We start from the raw sequence: 20,413 nt of genomic DNA, 5'->3' as shown, positions 1-20,413 counted from the left end.
TACTCTGCCACGCCCAACCCCTCTTTATTTACTAATAAAAAAAGTCAAAAAAGAAATATTGCCCGGGGGCGGGGTGTCCAAAAATGATTAGTTATTATTCGATATGAAACAACCAATCAGGTGTTAGCATTGACCTAATTGATTGATTTACATTTGTGGTAGAAAAACTGTGAGATTAACCGTATAGATGTGTCGTGTAATCGGATTATTAGCCCAAATAAATTCAGTCAAGGAGTTATATCTGTAAATCAGATAATGATTAGATCGTTCACACCAACATGTCCACCACCTTCCTCTTCACCTGTCCGTCTTCTTCTGCTGATTCGTTTTGGTGGACGTTTCCTGTCCTCCACCTCCACGTGTGAGAGTCTGTCCTGGACCAGTGCGTATACAGGAGAGCGAGAAGGGTGCGAGCGGTACGGAGAGGTGAGTGAAGGAATGTGGAGAGGGGGAAAAGGGAAGAGAAAAGGCTTTGGAGGTCTTGAATGAGAAGGCTGGAGGGTCTCGAGTACACCCACCCCCCCCCACCCCCGGGGATGATCTGCTGAAAGGCCACCCAGGCAAACTGAACCCTTTTGTTATCTGATGGTGGGGCTTTTGATGAGCGCCGGCTGTGTGTCTTTTTTCTCCTCGGCTCTCGCAAGCATTCCTTCACTCGGGTTAAAGCCCCGAGCCCCCTGTGTGGCCTATTGATACCCATCGACAATCATTAACCCCACCAGGAGCTCCGTAATCCCCGCACCTCTCAGTCCGTACGTCACCGTCACGCTCTCGCCGCTCGTCGCTTCGTCACGTGTCTGTGTAGCTCTCGGGCTGGAAGATCTCCCCATCGTGATACTCGAACACATTTCTCATCGCGTGCATCAGGATAAACCGGACTGATTAAAAACTGCCGGCAAAATAAAAGTCCAGTTTCATTTAACGATTGGTGTAATTATAATTGACTAAAAACTCTCCAGTGACTCTCATACATACATTTAAAAAAAAACATAAAATATACAGTTTGAAATTTTAACAAAATTTTATTCCAGTCAGAGCTTTTAATTAACATTATTATTATTATTATTATTATTATTATTATTAAAAAAAGTTTCTCAGAAAAGTGAACAGTGACAATTTCTCACAACATCAGTATTATATCGTCGTCTCAGTCTGTACACTGAGTTTTTTTTTGTGATCGTTGCGGCCAAAAATGCTTGATTTTGTCGCGACTTCTTTCTAAATTTGCATGACGCGTCTCAGCCCGAAGATTTTCGTAACGGCTCGTCCTCCTCCGAATGTCGCGGCGTTCGCTTGATTTTGCGTTCATGTCTGCGATCGTGAAATCCTGGACGGACTGATGAGGGAGAAAATCGTGAGAGATGTGTTGATGAAAAAAGCGTCTTCAGATTTAACTGTGCTGGTGCATTATGGGTATTTGGGGTTCGTACACGGCGAAACGCAGTGCATTGTGGGAATAGGACAGAATCCTGACGTGCTAAAGGCATTTAAAGTGACAGTAAAAGTCAGCGTGTGTGTGATCAGCAGAGATAGGGTTTATTTTCATTCAGTAAACTAATCCCGTCCAAATATGACTTTACTCTGGCATGTGGCGTGCAGTATGAGAGGAACACGCCGCTGTAACTCGGCACGTCCTGATTCAGCAGCTCATCATGACATGTCCGAGTCGCTCTCGGTCCCACGGCAGCTCCGTTTCTCCGGTTACACCGTGGTTAGTGCGGCGGATCGAGTTGTTCTCGCCGCAGATGGCGTGCGAGCTCTCGGGGGCCGGGTTCGGCGTGCCTTTTCCCCGCTCATGCTCACACACACACAACCCCGCTTCCTCGGCCAGCATCAGATATCTGCCGTCTGTTTTTAGAAGTGTGGAGATGGGACAGATAGCCATCAGCAGCGCCTCAGACGGCACGGTGGCACTACAGCCGCGGTTCCCACGATCCCTCTGAGAGCTCTGGTTGAGGGAGGGGGGGGGGGGGGGTGTAACAGGAACTGAAACGACATGAGAAGATGGAATGAGAGAGGAAGAGAAAAAGAGACTGAGAGAGAAGCACGTTCTTAAGCAGGAGTGTTTTTAAACGGAAGCTTTGATGTGCAGCGAAGAGAACGTGGGCAGAATGAGAAACGATGAACTTCGGGTTCCACTTCACTTCCACCTTACACTGGGGGTGTGTGGGGGTGTGTGGGGGTGTGGCCCTCTGTCCAGATTGCGGTGATCATGTACGCCTCTCTTTAAAGCATGTTAATATTATTTTGGTTCCCTTTTCTTTTGTTGTCACACTTCCTTTTTTTGTTGTTGTTTTTTTATTTCATCATCTGATAAAAATGTGAGAAAAATACAGATGTGGGCCTTTGTAAAGGCTAAAAGCCTCAAACGCTCCCCCTTCCCTTCCCTTTCTCCATGTATGAATTGAGAGAAAGGCTGAAAGAAAGAAAATATGAAAACACAGGAGTCTGGGCTTTTATTGACCACATTTATTGCCAAAAAAACCCCAAAAAAGCAAACACGACTCGATAGCAAAGCCTGAAATGAGTGAAAAAATAAAACATCATTCATTCATCAAGTAAAAATCAGATTTAAATATAACATGATTTTTTAAATTGAAACATATGCGAATGCTGTATTTATTCATGCAAAATAGTGGTTTCAAAATTATTGGCGCCTTGAGGATTAATATTCGGTGCGTGTGGAGTTATAGAGCCGTGTAGAGGATCTCACGCCCTGTTCCGTGCAGAACGTTTCCTCAGGTTTGTTTATTTCAAAACATAGAGTTTAAACAGGCCATTGGGCCGTTAAGGGTGCCAATATTTATGATCTTTAAGCGTTTCACCTTTACACACATGGATTCATTCGCATTTTCACATGTTTCGGAAATCTGAAACTTTTTAATGGACCTCAGCTACTGAGAGAGAGAAGGGGAGTGGGGAGGGGGAGTCTGTGTGTGTGTGTGTGTGTGTGTGTGTGTGTGTGTGTGTGTGTGTGGCGCAAGAGAGGGGAGCAGAGAGACATTCCTCAAACACGCCAAGACATTCCGAGGGAAACCATTCCAAATATTTCCCACTGTGTGTGTGTGTGTGTGTGTGTGTGTGTGTGTGTGTGTGTGTGTGTGTGTGTGGTTTTGGGTTCTGTTACTGGGGCTGCTCTGATATAATGACTGACAAGCTCTGTGCAACCAAAGCGAAAATGTGTGGCTGTGTGTGTGGGAAAGTGTGTGTGTGTGTGTGTGTGTGTGTGTGTGTATGTGTGTGTGTGCCAGCGAGAGTGAATGTGTGTGTGTGCATGGGGGGGGTTGGTATAAATTGTATGATTATTATATTATTGAGTCTGGACTGTGATTGGTCAGGAGGTGGTGATTAATTCTCTATTGCAGCGGCTCTGGCAGCAGCGCAGGTTTATATGAACACACTGGTTCTAATGCGTTATGGTTTCTATAGTAACGGCTCGTTCAAGGGGACGTGTACAGCGGACACGCCACTGATAATAAACGGATTAAAAAAGGAGATTTGTGTAACGTTTATGGAAGGAGTCTCCAGTGTCAGTGCTGTGTAACAGTCGGCGGTGACGCTGTAACTTTGGGTTTTCAGGACGGAGAAGTTTACGTTTCTTTGCGGTTTCTCTGTGTGACCGGGGGGGGGAGGGGGCGGGAACAAGGAACTGCATCGTTCTGCGAACATTTAAATGTAATTATAAATGGATAAAAAGTATGATGAATTTTTTATTAAGTAAAAAATTTTATTTGTTGGAAAGTTGCTGTGGTGTAAGAGGAATAAAACATGGATGGATGGATGGATGGATGGATAGATGAGGGGAAAACAACTGTGGGCTAAAATAAATGAATAAATAAATAAAGGTTAAATGAACAATAAATCCGTAAATGAATACAATTCTGATCATTTTCTGATTACCTTTAGAGCATTCTAAACTCATGAATATTTAAATGTATGCGAATATGATAGCCACGCCCCCTCTGAGAAAAGTCTTCTTTTTTTTTTTCTTTCTTTTTTTTCTTTCTTTTTTTACATATTAAATCAGATCGCGATCTATTTGCACATCCACGCAGATCCGTGATGAACGTCAGGATTGATTTTGTTTTTTGTTTTGTTTTTTTGGGGGGGGGGGGGTTCTTTCTTTCTTTTTTTTTCCCACGCCGAGGCAGAAATCAGCTGACGTGATTTGAAACCGTTTTCGCGAGAGCACATTTTCCCACACGATCAGTGAGCCGAGACGCCTGAGAAATCCTCGCCTCGTCTTCACACCCTCTCACTCTGAGAGCGGCTGTGGTCTCTGTGTGAGGTCATACCTTCCTGACAGTGTCACGTCGGCAGGAAGAGGTTCACACACACACACACACACACACACACACACACACACACACACACTTGTGCTCATGTACACCTGAATTTGGCCTCAGTGGATGAGTCTATCAGAGCCTGTGTGACTGAGCGAGTCAGTGAGGAGTGTGTATCCCGTTGTACCCTGCACCTCACACCCCACCCTCCACCACCGCCCCAACTGCCCCACTGAAGGAATCCGTAGCACCCGGCAGCTGGAATGTCCTGTTTGGCTTGTTCTGTTTGTGCACCCTGTTTTCATTGGCCCGGTTGGCATCTGTGTGTGTGAGTGAGAGAGAGAGACGGACAGAGGGAAAGTGTGTGCGTGTGTGTGTGTGAGTGCAAGGATGTGGGTAGGTGGGAGTGGGTGTGTGTGAAAGAGGCAGTACAGGACTGGAGTTGTTTGATGTGGTCATTGTGTAGAAGCCGAGCTGCTTCCTGCTACCACAAAAGAAAGAAAAAGAAGAATATAGAGAGAGAGAGAGAGAGAGAGAGAATGGGGGGGGGGGGGGGGGTGACAGTAGTGATTTTGTTTATTATAAATGTAAAATTTTATGCCAGTAGTATAAACCTGCAGCAGGTTACCCTGCCAATAAAGCACACACTGAATTGAATTGAATCAAAGTGAATCGATTCAGCACGAGAGAACATTAAGGAAAAAAAGTGGAAGAGAGAGATTTACACACACACACAGAGTTAGGGTGTAGATCATTCAAGAACGAATCATTCTTTTTGAAGGAGTCGCTTACAGTGAGTGAATCAGTGTTACACACGATCGACTCCCGATCGACTCCCACAGCAACGAATCGGTGGATAGCCGTGATGTGTGTTTTAATGTTGTATTTATTTGTTCTTGTTTTTTAAACGTATCTGAGCGATGTTAGTCGTACTTGCGGTTGCATATTACATGCATGACTGGTTCGCTCTCTTCATGTACAGCGACTCGACTGATTCAGTTACTGTATTATAAAATAACACTAACAGCCAATATCAACTACACATAGCTTTTTTATTTTAACACAATGATCGCCATCCGCTTTTAAAACGAATCGTTTAACTGGATGAAGTTAAACGGCTAAATGAGAGAGAGAGCGAGAGAGAAGGAGAAAGTGTGGTGGAGTGAATACAGTACACAGACGGAGAGAGAAGGTTAGTGAGAGAGAAATTCCACCCGTGTTGAATATACTGAGCCGGATGACGCTGAAAGGGGCGGAGCCTGATTGAAGCCCGATTGGACTGACGATACGTGTGTATCAGAAGTCCGATCTGTCGGTTTCTACCCGAGTCAACAGCTACGAGACTTCACCGAGACGTGAAGAACGGATTTCCCCGACACGTGCAGCAGAGTGGTGACGGTACTGGGCGACTGAGGCGGAGGCATTTTAAAACGTGTTTTAAGAAGCAAGACGAGCGAAAGTGTGAGACAGGAAGTGGTTCTTGGATTATCGTCGTGTTTCAGGATTCACCCGTGTTTCATTTTCTGCTTCTAGTCTCTTTACTTGGAACTGCATCATAAAATTAGAAGTCCATTCACCCCCCCCCCCCCCCCCCCCCCCCTTATTTTTCCCAAAACCATGGGGTACCATAGGGGTAAAAAAAAAAAAAAATTAAAACCTTGGCACTCAACTGTATCCACTAGTGTGAGAGAGACTGCTAGAGAGATACAGAACGAGAGAGAGACACACAGAAACACACACTGAGAGAGAGAGAAACGGACACAAAAAAGACACACAGAAAAAGAGAGACACACACGGAGAGAGAGGCAGACACAGAAAAAGAGGGAAAGAGAGAGAGACAGGCACAGAAAGAGAGAGAGAGAGAGAGAGAGAGAGAGACAGAAAAAAGACACAGAATGATAGAGAGAAAGAGGGACAGTGAAAGAGAGAGAGACAGGCACAGAAAGAAAGAGAGAGACAGACAGAAAAATAGAGAGACACACACACACAAATGCACACCGAGAGAGAGATAGGCAGACACAGAAAAAGATGGAAAGAGAGAGAGACAGGCACTGAAAAAAAGACGCGCACAGAAAGAAAGAGAGAGACCGAGAAAGAGGGACAGTGAAAGAGGGAGACGGGTACAGATAAAGAGATGCCAAGAAAGAGAGACACAGATGGAGAGAGGCACATGGAAAAGAAGAGACACACAAAGAGAGAGACGAATAGAGAGAACGAGACAGAAAGAGAGAGACACATGCAGGGAGAGAGAGAGAGAGAGAGAGACTCTTCCCCTCTCAGCTCCTCCATTCGTGGATTTTTGCATTCCAGCAGGGTGGTGATGTCATGAGAATTGGCCCCGGGCAGACAGGCCTGCTTATGTTCTCGTGTGTGTGTGTGTGTGTGTGTGTGTGTGAGTGTGTGTGTGCGAGTGTGTGTGTGCGAGTGTGTGTGTGCGAGTGTGTGTGTGCGAGTGTGTGTGTGCGAGTGTGTGTGTGCGTTCTCTTTAAGCAGCGCAGAGTGAAAGGTTACCGTAGTTCACTTCCACACTAACATGCACACTTAGGTGAGATGCACAGCGTTTTACGCCTGTGCAGAAACGTATTTCTTTCTCTCTCTCTCTCTCTTTCTCTCTCTCTCTCTCTCTTTCTCTCTTTCTCTCTCTCTGTCTAAGTGGGTGGGCGCATTTCTTTTCCTCCAGGGTTGAAAGATGTAAGGCAGCCCCCGAGTCATGTCCGAGTCATCACAATATTTTCCGACTGTTTATCAGACGGAATATTTACTGTGTTCCTAAATCAGACTGTGAGTCGAGAACACACACACACACACACACACACACACACACACACACACACACACACAGGAGCCCCCGATTAGAATCACTTCAGATTAATTTATAAGTAAGAATAAACGTGACCAAGGAACATCTCTACACATTTCCCCTTATTAAAACCCCTTCTTTTCATGAATATTCATGAATATGTAAATTAGAACCCTGCCCACATGGCCCCCTGCCATCCCTAATAGCCTAGCATTAGCATTAATCCACTAACTCTAGTAAACTAGTCTTGATTTACAACCTCAGTGATTTATTAAACCTGTAGGAATATATTTCGGCAACACCATGGAAACCACTATCATTTCATCGTGTGTGTGTGTGTGTGTGTGTGTGTGTAAATGTTTCGGGAGGCCACGTCGTCCTCATCTAAACGTGCACATGACTGGTCGAAAGCTTGTTTCTTGTTATCGACATCAGTCTGAGCTCATACGTAGCTCCGCCTCGGAAACTTTTGATTCCTGCTAATGGAAATGTTCATATTTAATGAGGATCAGTTTATTTGATTATTTTTTAGCTTTATAATAGACTGATATCGATGACCAGTGTAAGATCTTAATGCTCATATGATGATATTCATACATTCCTGAGTATAATGTGTGGAATTAAACTTAGCTGTAAGACATGTTACTTACACACACACACACACACACACACACACACACACACACACACACACCCCGCGGCCATGAGCCGGGTCTTCATGGTGTGTTTTGCTACATCGCAGTCATTTTATTTAATAACACACTGAGTCATCAGCAGTTCAGCCTCCACATGCGGAAAAAAAATAATAAAACGTCGCACGACACGAGTCACGACACGAATCGTTGAAAAAAACACCACAGAAAGAGTTTCGCAACGTTCCTTCCTCGCTGAACTCTCCGAACTTTCCCCAAATTATGTATAATGTATTCCTGATCCGCTGTCGCACCACGGCGCGGGGTTTATATTAATGCGCTTTTATCGATACGTCATCGTTTCTATAGTAACGGCTCGTTCGCAGACCGGTACGGCGGACGCTTCAGATAAACGGCTCAAAACGTGTTTGTGTAACGTTTACGGAAGGAGTCTCCAGTGTCAGCGCTGTGTAACACTCACAGTAACTTTAGCCTTTGTGACATCTTCAGGACAGAGGAGTTTACGCTTCTTTGTGAATCCTTTACGACGGTGTATAGCTGCTGTAACGTCAGGAGCTAACTTGATTCTGTAACTAGAAACGGATAAAAACTATGATGTGTCGTTCTTTAATAAATACAAAACTTCACTCGTTGGTATGTTGCTGCGGTGTAAGAGAAATAAAACGCTCGGGGACTTCAGGATGGTAACGGTAGCCCGCTTCGCTGATTATTTTCCTGTAACAGCACCACACACACTGTGTTTATTCCTTATATATATATATATATCTACCATTTTAATACAACTGCTGTAAATGTAGCTGTAGTGGTGGCTGTTGTTGCTCCATGGGAATAGTCTGCGTGTGTGTGTGTGTGTGTGTGTGTGTGTGTGTGTGTGTGTGTGTCTTTTTGTCTGCATCTGTATGTGTGTGTGTGTGTGTTTTACAGGGAGAGAATCAGTGACCCGTGGTTGTGTGTTTGCTAAAGGAGGAACGTCTGGAACTGAAAGAGAGGGGTGTGTGTGTGTGTGAGGGAGAAAATCTATTGGTAGAGAGGGGTGGGTGGGCGGGGCTACGAGTACTTTTTGTAGCTATTCGGTTACATGGCATGAAACACCACACACTGAGATGGTTAATGGGTTCTAGATTTATAAGGAGGTTCTACTTGGAAGCTTTAAAGGATGAAACCAAACAAGTCTCGAGTACTGTTGATTTGGACAAGAACTGTACCGAGTCACGCTCTCTGAGCCCCCTCCCCCTCCCTTTTGTCTCGCCCTTACGCTAGCTGCTCCTGCTGTTACTAGCCGGGTCAGTAACGTTCAGAACTCCGAGGTAGCTGTTCGTCAGGGGTTCGGTTGCGGGTGACGTGTGCTGATGAACCACATCACTAGACAGACGGTGTTTCACACCCTCTGCGTTTAAGAGAACCGAACTCGTACCCCTTGAAGTGGACCAAAGAGGTGAAGCGAGTGAAAAAAGGACCTAGTTCTCTTTATTCACTCCCTCCTTTATCCTTTTTTTGGTCCTTTTAAGCAGTAATGGGGTCTCAGTCCTCTTCTGATGCTAAATAGGTAAAGCAAGTTTTCAATGAACGTACAATGTTATCCTCGCTGTTGTCAACGCGTCCTCTCTCTACGATGTCTGTCGGGTTCGCCGAGGGGCTCGTACCGAGAAATGACACCGGCCGACCGTCCACTAGATCGCGGTTTATATCGAGTGGCGTGCGTATTTCTGCCGTAACTTCTTCCCGTTTATCTCGTCACATCAGAGCGGTCCAGTCAAATCCTCCGTCCTTCAGTCGTGCTGAGAGTTGCAGAAGCACTTTTTTGAATTTATTTATGTGGGTAGCTGATGGTTGTTTCTTAATATAGTCATCCTTCTAAATTTGGAGAAGTGCGGCTGTTTCATTTCTGTCCGTAACAAAACGTCGCTCTTCCAGCAGATGCAGCCATGTTGAATAACGCCATTTTTGTATGGAGGCTTGTAGGAGAGTTTGCATGTGTTCGTAACGCACGTTTTTAGCGAACCGTACTGGGTTGACCCTAACCCACCTCCCAAGATGGTCTCGGGTCGGTTCACTTTTAAAGGGTTCAATTCACAATGGTGGCGTTTCTCTACAACGCTAGAACTTTTACTGGAGTTCGGCCCACTGGGTTAGAACCACAGGGTTCTCATTTAGGGCTTGTTCCTGTTTCTGAAAGTGTGGGGTAAAACACGATTCGTCACCGAATAGAAATGTGTGTGTGTGTGTGTGTGTGTGTGTGTGTGTGTGTGTGTGTGTGTGCGCGTTGCATTGACAGCATTTAAAGCCAAAAGGAAGTGTGTGTGTGTGTGTGTGTGTGTGTGTGTATTAAGCCTGGGAATGGGGGGTTGAGGGGGCGGAGTTATCAGTGGCTGGCAGAGCTTCCAGGGCCGATGCTATCGATGGCTGTGTGTGTGTGTGCGTGTGCGCTCCGGGTTGGGAAGGGTCGAGCGGAGGTTCCTCCTGTGGGACAGACGGTCCGGCCTGGGAACGGCTCTGAGAGCGGGAGCGCCCGACCTCGCCATAGAGACAGGATAAAAGTGGAATGGAAAATTAGCAAAGCGCAAAAAAAAAAAAAAAAAGACGACGCACTCGTTCCTCCATCTCTCTCCTTTCCGGATGGAGAGATTGGTTTTTCTCACAAGAACCACACGAACGCATTCACGTTGCTTACGCATGAGGAAGAGGAGGAGCGGGGCGAAGGTTAACCCTGGGCGCCTTTCACCTTTTCAGAGTTCACGTCAAGCCTGAGATTGGACTGCTATCAGACTGTTCTTTTGATGGCGTCAGTGGTGATTAGTTCTCTGGAACAGCGGCTCTGAAAGTAGTGCAGGTTTATATTAATGCACTCGCTCTGATACGTTATCGTTTCTATAGTAACGTCTTGTTCACAGGGACGTGTACAGCGGATTAAATATGCCATGATACAGCGCCCCCTGGAGCAGAGAGGGTTAAGGGCCTTGCTCAAGGGCCCAACAGTGGCAGCTTGGCAGTGCTGGGGCTCGAACCCCCGACCTTCTGATCAGTCACCCAGAGCCTTAACCACCAAGCCTCCACCGCCAATCATATCATATAAAAATTGTACTCGTTGGTAAATTGCTGTGGTGTAAGAGGAATAAAAAAACTTGGTGATGTTTACCTGTCCATCAACACTTTAACTCCGCCCCCGTCATGGGAGACATTCCTTCATTTCTGTTGCGCTTTTTTGTTTTATGTCTTTCTCTCCCGGATCTATTTTGGTGAGCCGAGCCGAGCCGGTTGGTTCCCACACAGCCGTTCCCATGGTTATCGGCGAAGAGATAGCGTCAGGGATGGAGAGTTGTGTTTTTTTTTTTTTTTTTTTTTTTGTGGTGGTAGTGTTTGGGGGGGGCCTTCGGTGTTTGATGGAGAGAGGGAGAGGCGGCTCTCAGTTCTGTTCTGGGAGATATCAGAGATGTTGGAGTTGGAGCAGGTCTCATCATATCAGTGTGAGAGAGAGAGAGTTGATGGGATGGTGGTGGGGGGGGCGGGGCGGGTGGGCAGGTTGCTGAGGGGTGAGAAGGACCACAGGGGCACGGACTGACGGCCGGATTCAGTTCCCACACTCATAATGAGTGTCACAGGAGACTGAAAGGGGACTTGCCTCAGGCCCGGGGGAATTGACTGGGGCCGGCCTGGGGACGAGCGAGAGCGCGAGAGGGAGGGGTGAAGGGTTAGAGCTGGGGTCTGTGACACAGGAACTCTCTCAGATTGGCCATTCTTTAGATTTCACCTCACCGCTTTCACACCACACAACCTTCCCTATAACCCAACCCCCCCCCCCAATTCCTCCTATGTTTAGTACGTTTTCACGCTTGATACTCGATGGCACATTCTGGCGTTGTTTTTGAGGGCGGGGCTTATAATCGCAGGTTTACGTCGACAGAAGAATCCGTTCATAATCATGCGTCGTTTGCGCGGTTTCATACTTCTGAGCAGAATGGGTGTCGCTGCCGTAGGTCTGTCGCTTACCTCGGGAGCAGGAAGTCGGAGCTCGGAATGACGTCATTTCTGAGCTACAGAGTGAGAAAAAAACAGAGTCTGTGGTGTTTGACTGTTCTGAGTGATGTATATTTCCCTGTACAGTCAGTGTTACGGATAAAACACATGAATATGTCTGTATGTTGATCGATCTGAAGTTAATACTTACAGTATATACAGCGTAACCCAGCCTAACTGCCGTCTTTACTGTTCGTGCTGTAAGCGGCCATTTTGATTTGACAGCTCGGGTTTTTTCTTTCTTCTTCTGTCAGATTTGGAAAATGATGACTCATGACTTTCCGTGTTCAATGCAGCAAAACGTTTATCTCTTTTTAAATCATTTTTCGAAACACTTTTTTTAGACTTTGATGAAGAACCTGCGAAGGAGGATCTGTTCTCATGTGAGATTACAAACGTCTTTATGAAGGCGTTCGTAGACTGTTTGAAACGTGAACCTTTTCCATCCATCCATCCGTCCATCCGTCCATCCATCCATCCATCCATGCATCTTCTACCGCTTACTCCTTTTCAGGGTCACGGGGAACCTGGAGCCTATCCCAGGCAGCATCGGGCACAAGGCGGGGTACACCCTGGACAGGGTGCCAGTATGTGAATGTTATCTGATATTTATTTAAACTGATGTTTATTAGACTTACCAGTATCTAAAATACAGAACATTTTTGTTTTTAACTTGGATTTGAACCGGAATTATTCAAAGAAAACTGAATAGATAGATATGGTGGGTGGAGCTAAAAACAGTGCCGATCACTGATTGGGTGATCCCAAATGAATCCCAAACAGTGTACTTGTCAGTACACAGGCTGCCCCCCCCCCCCCCCCCCCCCCACCAGACTGTAAAAAGTATTAGCACCCTTGGGTTTGTTTGGGCCGTCTGTTGTGACTGCACCACAGCCGCCAAAAAATAAGCTACGTCTCTCTTTACTGTGTTTCCTCAAAAAGTGGTTCCATTTCGAGTCTGGTTCCTCAGAGGTTTTCTTCTTCATGTCATCTCAGGAGGATGTTCCTCGCTACTGTCTCCTCTGGATTTGTACAGTAAGGATATAAATCTACATCCTAATGAGGATTTCTGTAAAGCGGCTTTGTGGCAGTGTCTACTGTTAAATAAAATAACCTCCTCCTCCTACTTCCATGGATACAGTTCACGTGTACCTCTGTATCCTCTTTCCTTCTGTCACACGCCTCCTTTCTGTTGTTGTTCTGCGTCTCCGAGTTCCTCTGGTCGACATGGACGCTGCGAGAGCAGGAGCTTTGAAGTCTTTTCCGTCATTAGCCCTTAACCCCGCGCCCCCTTTCCCCTTCATTTCCTCGTTATCTGCTCTCCATTGCTTGTGTGTGTTCCTCTCTCTCTGCCTCGATAAACGTCGTTCCGACCCGTTCGCACGCTCTTCCCAGCCCCAGATCGAGACCTCTTTTACGCCCGCGAAGGCATCGGAGCTTGTTTGGTAGTGGAGTTTGGAAGGTGGTGGATCTCTGATTGGGGCGGAGGAGGTTCCCGTTTCAAAATACTGACGTTTATACGGATTTGGAAAATCTCACGCCAACCCAGTGAATATCACGGGAAGCTAATTAAACATTAAACGTTCAAATAGAAAAGAACTTTTATTAATTCATCCACTTTTTTTTGGTTTGTTTTTATTAATTGACATATCTAGAATCTAATTTGTGTTCCAGATCAGATTTCACTACGGACTAGCTTGCTAACTTAATCACCAGATCAACCAGCTAGCTGCATTTACGGAGTAAGGTGACGTAAGGTAAGACGATCAGGTCTTTACACGGTCAGTTAGAGGAACACGGTTCGAGGACGTGATTTTGATCGTTTACATTCCCGTCTCCGATTCAGATCACGCCTGGAACGACAAACCGGACGACTTTTTGTTAAAGACGAAACACGATTTGCTCTTATTTTTTCTCTCGATTGGAACCTCGTTGTATCGGTGTGTACGCAGTGTCTGTCCGTCACGCAGCAGGTGCGAGCAGATAACTCCGATTTTATACCCTTTGCATGACGCCGAGGGTTCCGCAACGACGTTCCGGATCGTTCCGGCTCACTTTAATCCATGATCGGACGCGGCGGCGTCCGCTGTGGACTCTCATCCCGACAGAGACGGCCAAACCGAGGAGAGGTGTTTAACCAGGAAGGACTTTTAGCGGAAGTTCTGTTCTATCTGCAGAAATTTGCTTCCGAAATCTGCAGGCCTGAGGGACCTGAACCCTCGTCTCCCTCTCACGCTCTCAGCCCACCCCATTAACCCCTTAACCCTGCGCCCTCGTCTTGTTTTCTTACCCGATTTTCTCTTCGATTTAGTTCTTGCCAGTTCCCACCCCATTATCTGAGAGGGTGAAGGCTAACAGGTGCTTCCTCTGGGACACGTCACGCTCCGATTTCTTCCCCTTCGCATGCTCCTGGACTGTACCGTTCCTCTCGGAAGAAAGAGTTTACAGTAGGGATATGCGGCCATGATTTAGTTTTGCTTTAATTAAAATGAGTAAATGAGCGCTGTATCGGACCGATGTACGAGTATCGTGGATTTCTGAATCGCTCCGGTTTCTTGATAAACTTTGCTGACCTTGCTAGCACGAGGAGAAGGAGCGTGTCATAGGATTAAAAACGACGTTTTAACTCCACTTCTTTAGTAACTTATTGCGCTCTGTTCACACATGATCATCCTGATTGCTTTGCTGGAATTCTACACCCACGTAATCATCATGCGTTCTGATCAATTAAGAACGTGTGAAAGAGCTGTAAGGTAAAGCGTTCGCCCTGCTGGTATGCGCTGGATTGGCTCTTATTGGCTGCAGGTGCAGGTGTGGGCGGGGCCGGGCTCGGCATGTTTCTCAGGCCCAAACTTGGCCCGAGGTCGTCGAGGAGCCGAGGATGACTCACGGTGCGTGGAGGACATTCTCCGCATGCTTGCTGGATGTGTGTCGCTTCAGAACAGAAAGCGAGGAAAGGAGCGGCGGCGTGAACGGCGAGTGTGAAATACGCTGGTATCTGGTAGCGCTCCCATGACAATACGCTGGGAAACAGGATGGGACGATTGTCACGGTTAATCGGGCGTGAAGGAACAAGAGAACCTGTGCACTCTCTCTCTCTCTCTCTCTCTCTCTCTCTCTCTCTCTCTCTCTCTAATATACTTTTTCTGATGTAACTCTCAAAAACATTTCCATACCTAAAACCATTCCAGAATTGTAGACGCGTCCTTCTTTAAAAAAAACAACCACCACCACTGCGCTGTCGGGTTCTGTGTAAAAACTTTAAAGAAAATTACTGATTGATTATTAACATGCGATCTTCTCTATTTTGTGCTAAAATTTCAATTTCTTACGTTAACGTGCCGCTCTGTTTCCACTTTGGTTAACGGTTTCACACATTACCCACAATCCCTTTCCCAAAACCTGTCGATAGCGGTGCAGTGGGATTTGCTCCTCTCTATCTAAAGTGTGCGATGCAGCGGCGCTTTAGTCTTTTAGTCCATTTTCACACTAATCCCGTCATCTCGTAGATCGCTAACCAGCTGAGCCGAGTTCTGCGCTCGGGTAGCCGCATTGCATTCTGGGACTGTGAATCTAACATTTGCTCAGTCCGCACTGGGTTTCTCATTCATACGTGAGAAAAGACGATTTGTTTTCAGGAGCCGAAACCCGATCGTCAACATGCTTCATGGAGGAGTTTTACTTCAGAGGGACAAACCGGAGAACCCCGCGTTCTAGATGAAGAGTTCTAGATGAGTGATCCTCTTGGCTGTGTCCTGATTTTGAGCTCGGAACAGTTCATTTCATTAGTTCCGTTATCTGAACTGAATCTGGAGTAAACCTAGCGTAAATAAATTAGAGGACCCGTCGGAGTTACGGACAAATCGGCTCGCTAGACCGTTCGGTTATTTCCACACCGGTTTAAAAATACGAAGCGTTTTTTTTTACACTTCCTGCTCTGAGAAAAATCAGCGTATAAATAGTTGCATCGATTCAGTTAAATTGACGCGTTTTAAAAATACACGCATTGATCTAAATCGTTGGATCGTTCCACACCTAGCGCGTTCTAAACCGTACGTTGAGAGGAGTTTAACGTATGTCGTGCGTAAATTGATCGGAGATCGTAAACGAGGTTGCGATAAAACTTGCCACAAGCCGTCGTGAGGCTCCACGCCGTTTGTCGTGCCGCGACTCGGAGCTCGAGAACATCCCGAGTTCTCCGACGTTCCAGAGCAGCGTTTATCTTCACATCTGCGAGGCTTTTTTTTTTGTTGTTGTTTTTTGACCGTCTCCTTCCCAGTACCGGAGATCAGGACTGGAGACTCGCTCGCTCTCACACACACTGTGAATAATAACACACATGCTATTAGCGCTGACAGGCCCGCTAATGAAAACCACCTTAAGGAGCCGTGGCGATGAGGCAGGAGGTCAACCCCGTGCACTTTACTGCAAACAAACGAGCGCTCCGGGGTCCGGTTACACGCTACACACACAGCCCTGCGACGTCCAGCCAAGTGTTCTGCTCAGAATAAACATTTCTAGGTGGTGAAGCGGTTATAAAAGGACAATTTGGGAATGTTTTCTGGATGTAGTGAAATATAACCAGTGATTGTATTGTGATATTTAATGTGTCGAGCGCAGGAACGTAGTGAGGCGTTTACGTGTCGTCACGATGCACACTGTGGAGGAAAAACCTGCTGTATCGCCAACAAAAACTGGATTTCTGTAGGGTTCCATGCGGCTTCCGATAATCCTGATTAATAGAGTCATTCTTTCATAAATTATTCAATAAAAAATGGCGGAATTACCCAAATATAATGAGCTACAACTTCAAATTAGTTAGTTTTCTTAAAGAATATTCCAGATGTCATGTGTGTTAAGGCAGTACAATGTCGTAATAGTTTTACAGTAAACAGTCGTTTCGTTTGAACCTTTTTTTTTGTCCTTTTTCTTTCCTCTGAGCGTTGGTTAAAACTCACCGGCCGCTAATTTGCAGCTCTTGTTAAAAGAAAAGTATTTAAAAAACCATTCCCGTGGGACATCCGGCCGTCCTGGACCCGTGAGAAGTGATTAGAATATTAGACTCAGACACGTTTGCTCAGTAATAGCTAACAAAATGCATGTGTTTTATCCAGTTAAATAAAGTTTAGGTGAAAGTACAGGGTTGTGTATTTGTGATTGGAATGGAAAGGCCAGGATTTCTTGCCCGGTTTGCTAAATGATCATATTGGTGTAGCTATCAGGGGTTAAACTAGATTTTAGGTGGTGCTGGAGCTTTATATGCGTCATAGGTGCCAATATTTATACACAGCGCTATTATATGGATGTTATGATGGAAGTGTGATTGAGACGAGTTTTAAAGGCTTAATTTAGTTTGTTAGTTTGTTGTTATTGGTTGTTTTTGAGAGTTAAACCTTCTTAAAAAATAAAAACATTTTGCCTTCATTTTGTTTTAATAGTTTTGACAACAATATATGATTTATTTTTACCGTCATTTTCATTTTTAAAAAAAGCCATTTTCTCCTTTTTTCTTTCTTTCTTGCGCTCTATTAGGAGTGATATTAATACTCTATTTAACTTTATAACTTTTATACATATTTATGTACAAATACCTAACCAAGTCCTTATTGTCCTCTTTAAAAAATTCATTTCATTTAAGTGTGTGTCTGTAAATATTCCTGAAACCTACATCACATTTATCTAAATGTCACACTGTGATTCATATTTAATTTATTATTGAAATATAATCCCAGAGCTGAAGATAAACGCTCAGGTGTTTAAAATGTCATTTATAACCCAAAATGAGTTATGAGAAATACAAAAAAGCTCATTAACAAACAAACAAATAGATTTTTGGATTTCATTATTCTGACAGAGAGAGCGTTAGTTTGCGCACCCCAGCACTGTCAGTTTGACTGTTTATTTATTTATTTATTTATTTTTATTTCCCACACTTCCTCAGCAGCCTACCTGCGCGTGCGTCCGATTTGAATCCAAGCTCTGTTACGCCATTGGCTGGCTGGGTGATCACATGACCTGGCCCCGGTGCAGGCCTGCCTCCTGTGTGCTAGAGTCCAGGATTTTCCCATGGGAGCGACAGAGAGAGAGAGAGAGAGAGTGAGAGTGAGTGAGTGTGAGTCAGAGAGACAGTTTTCCCTGTGCACCCCCACCCTCCATGCCGTCTGCGGTCTCTCTCACCGTCTTATTCAGAAAGACTTTCTCCTGATTAAAGCCGTATGTGAGACTCGCGGCGGAGTGTAAAAGTTTTAACGCTTTTATTCTCCAGACACAGACCTGATTTGTGTCCTCCTCTTTATATTTATATTTATATTTATATTTATTGCTCATGACGTCATGCATGACCGGACCATTTTCATTTTTAAAACATTCCTGGAACGCGGAAAACGATGACCCAAAACAGAAAGCGTGTCTGTGTCCCGTTCGCACGAGGGATCTGGATCTGTCTAGTCATGACTTTCTCACCGACTCAAAGTGATCACACACACACACACACACACACACACACACACACACACACTGGGTGGAAAGTGAGGCAGGACTGGGATAAGCGGTCTGTGTGGCTCGAGCAGGTTTTGACTTGCGCGGGCATGGGAAACTCAGGAGTTGGGTAAATAGTTGCCGGTATTTTCACTTCACCACCACCGCGGTGTGTGTGTGTGTGTGTGTGTGTGTGTGTGTGTGTGTGTGTGTGTGGGAAGAGATCATTCAAGGTGCAATCAGGAGAGCGTGAGAGTGAGCAGTAAGGGCTTGCAGAGGGCACCTGTGTCAGTCATACACATATATACACACAAACACACACACACACACACACACTTGCACCATTTCGTGCCACCTCAAATGAAGTGTGTGACTGAGCTGTACATCTGTTTCATGCTGTCCAGAACACTGACATAGTAGTTTACTCAGATAAACAATAATCACACACACACACACGCACGCATGCACACACACACAGACGTGCACACACACGCACACACACACACGCACACACTATCACTTTCATTGAGACATGCTGTGTTTATCATGTGAAGGTGGATTGTGTAAAGCTGCAGACGGTGATGTGGTGAATTTAACGTGAGCTCCAGGCAAAATGTTTACACTGACGCTCATCAACCTCTATTATTTCATTCTCTCTCTCTCTCTCTCTCTCCCTCCCTCCCTCCCTCCCTCCCTCTCTCTCTCTCCACAGAGGGAAAATCATCTGCAGTAATTAATAATAAATCATCCAAATAAGAGTTAACATTTTTTTACAGATATGCAAAATAATTAACATTTAAAAATTAGCACCTGCTAAATTGCTTAAAGATTTAAATAAAAAATCTGCAAATGATTCCATGTAAATATCTTCTCTCCATATTCTCTTCCTGTATGGGTTCCTGTCAAAAGAAAGAGAAAAAAATAGAGAGGAAGAATAAATTCTGAGAGAATTATTTGAACTCGGGTGTTAAACGAATGAGTGACCAGAAGCCCTGAGAGTGTGTGTGCGTGTGTGTGTGTGTGTGTGTGAGTGTGTGTGTGTGAGAGAGAGAGAGAGACTGTGTGAGTGTCAGGGTGGGAATCAGACAGCGTGACGAGGCTTTTAGCAGTTAAGTGTTGTAAGAGGGCCGGGGGGGAGGAGGGGGAGGGGGTTTGGTGTGTGACTCACACAGGAGCCGGTTGTTTTGAGACTCCATAGATGAGACAAAAGCTACACAGGGGTGTGAACATAGACACATCCACTATCTTCACATCTCTTGTGTGTGTGTGTGTGTGTGTGTGTGTGTGTGTGTGTGAGATTTATGACACCGCTCTCACCCCGGCAACATCTACACTTTAAACATCACTGTATTGAACATTGCCATATTAAAGATCTCACTTTTAAACTTTTATGTTTTAAACAGCACTGTTTTAAACATCGCAGCTTTAAACATCGCCGCTTTATACATCGCCGCTTTATACATCGCCGCTTTATACATCGCCGCTTTAAACATCGCCGCTTTAAACATCGCCGCTTTATACATCGCCGCTTTAAACATCGCCGCTTTAAACATCGCCGCTTTAAACATCGCCGCTTTAAACATCGCCGCTTTATACATCGCCGCTTTATACATCGCCGCTTTAAACATCGCCGCTTTATACATCGCCGCTTTAAACATCACTGCATTAAAGGTCACTGTTTTAAACATTGCCGTTTTAAATATTTACTTAATTTCAACGTTTGGATTTTAGAGAACTGCTGAATTTTTAAAGACAAAGAGTAACATCAAAATATTGATTTGATTGTTTGGATTTTTTTACGCTGTTTATGAGGAATTTGTATAGAAAGTTTTGGGTTTTAAGCTCCACACATTCTGACGCATTAAAACCATAAAATACTGTTAAACACACTTTACTGCCGTAACTTTCATGGATTTTTCTTTTCTTATCTTTAAAGGCGTGCAATAATGACGAGTACCTGAAGCTGCCGAGAGAAGACATGACTCGTATGATGAACAGACGAGGTGAGTTAGTAAACCAGTGTTTGTCTGCAACCTAACCACGACTCCGATTAATTCATTTAGCAAGAGATTGTTAATTTGGTGCACACGCTTTGATCATGTCATTAGGGTTGATGGTAGAAGTGACAAATAAATATGAAGTGTGTATGAACAGGTTTTAAAAGCTGGGGAGTAATACAGAGCAAG

The 20,413-nt window shown here is 45.1% G+C and overlaps 1 protein-coding gene across 2 annotated transcripts in view; it reads left to right on the top strand.

Annotated features, from left to right (window-relative positions):
• The window catches only part of exd3 (exonuclease 3'-5' domain containing 3), a 47,486-nt gene that overhangs the window by 25,315 nt on the left and 1,758 nt on the right, over positions 1 to 20,413 (top strand). For both annotated transcript variants that reach the window (XM_017488662.3, XM_017488661.3), the window contains one exon: positions 20,164 to 20,230. In XM_017488662.3, the coding sequence (XP_017344151.1) occupies positions 20,164 to 20,230 (67 nt within the window). The remainder of the gene's footprint in view (positions 1 to 20,163; positions 20,231 to 20,413) is intronic.

The sequence above is a fragment of the Ictalurus punctatus genome, chromosome 16, assembly GCF_001660625.3.
Source record: "Ictalurus punctatus breed USDA103 chromosome 16, Coco_2.0, whole genome shotgun sequence".
Classification (NCBI taxonomy): domain Eukaryota; kingdom Metazoa; phylum Chordata; class Actinopteri; order Siluriformes; family Ictaluridae; genus Ictalurus; species Ictalurus punctatus.
Note: the sequence above shows the minus strand (reverse complement) of the source record. Positions and strands in the feature narration are given on the sequence as shown.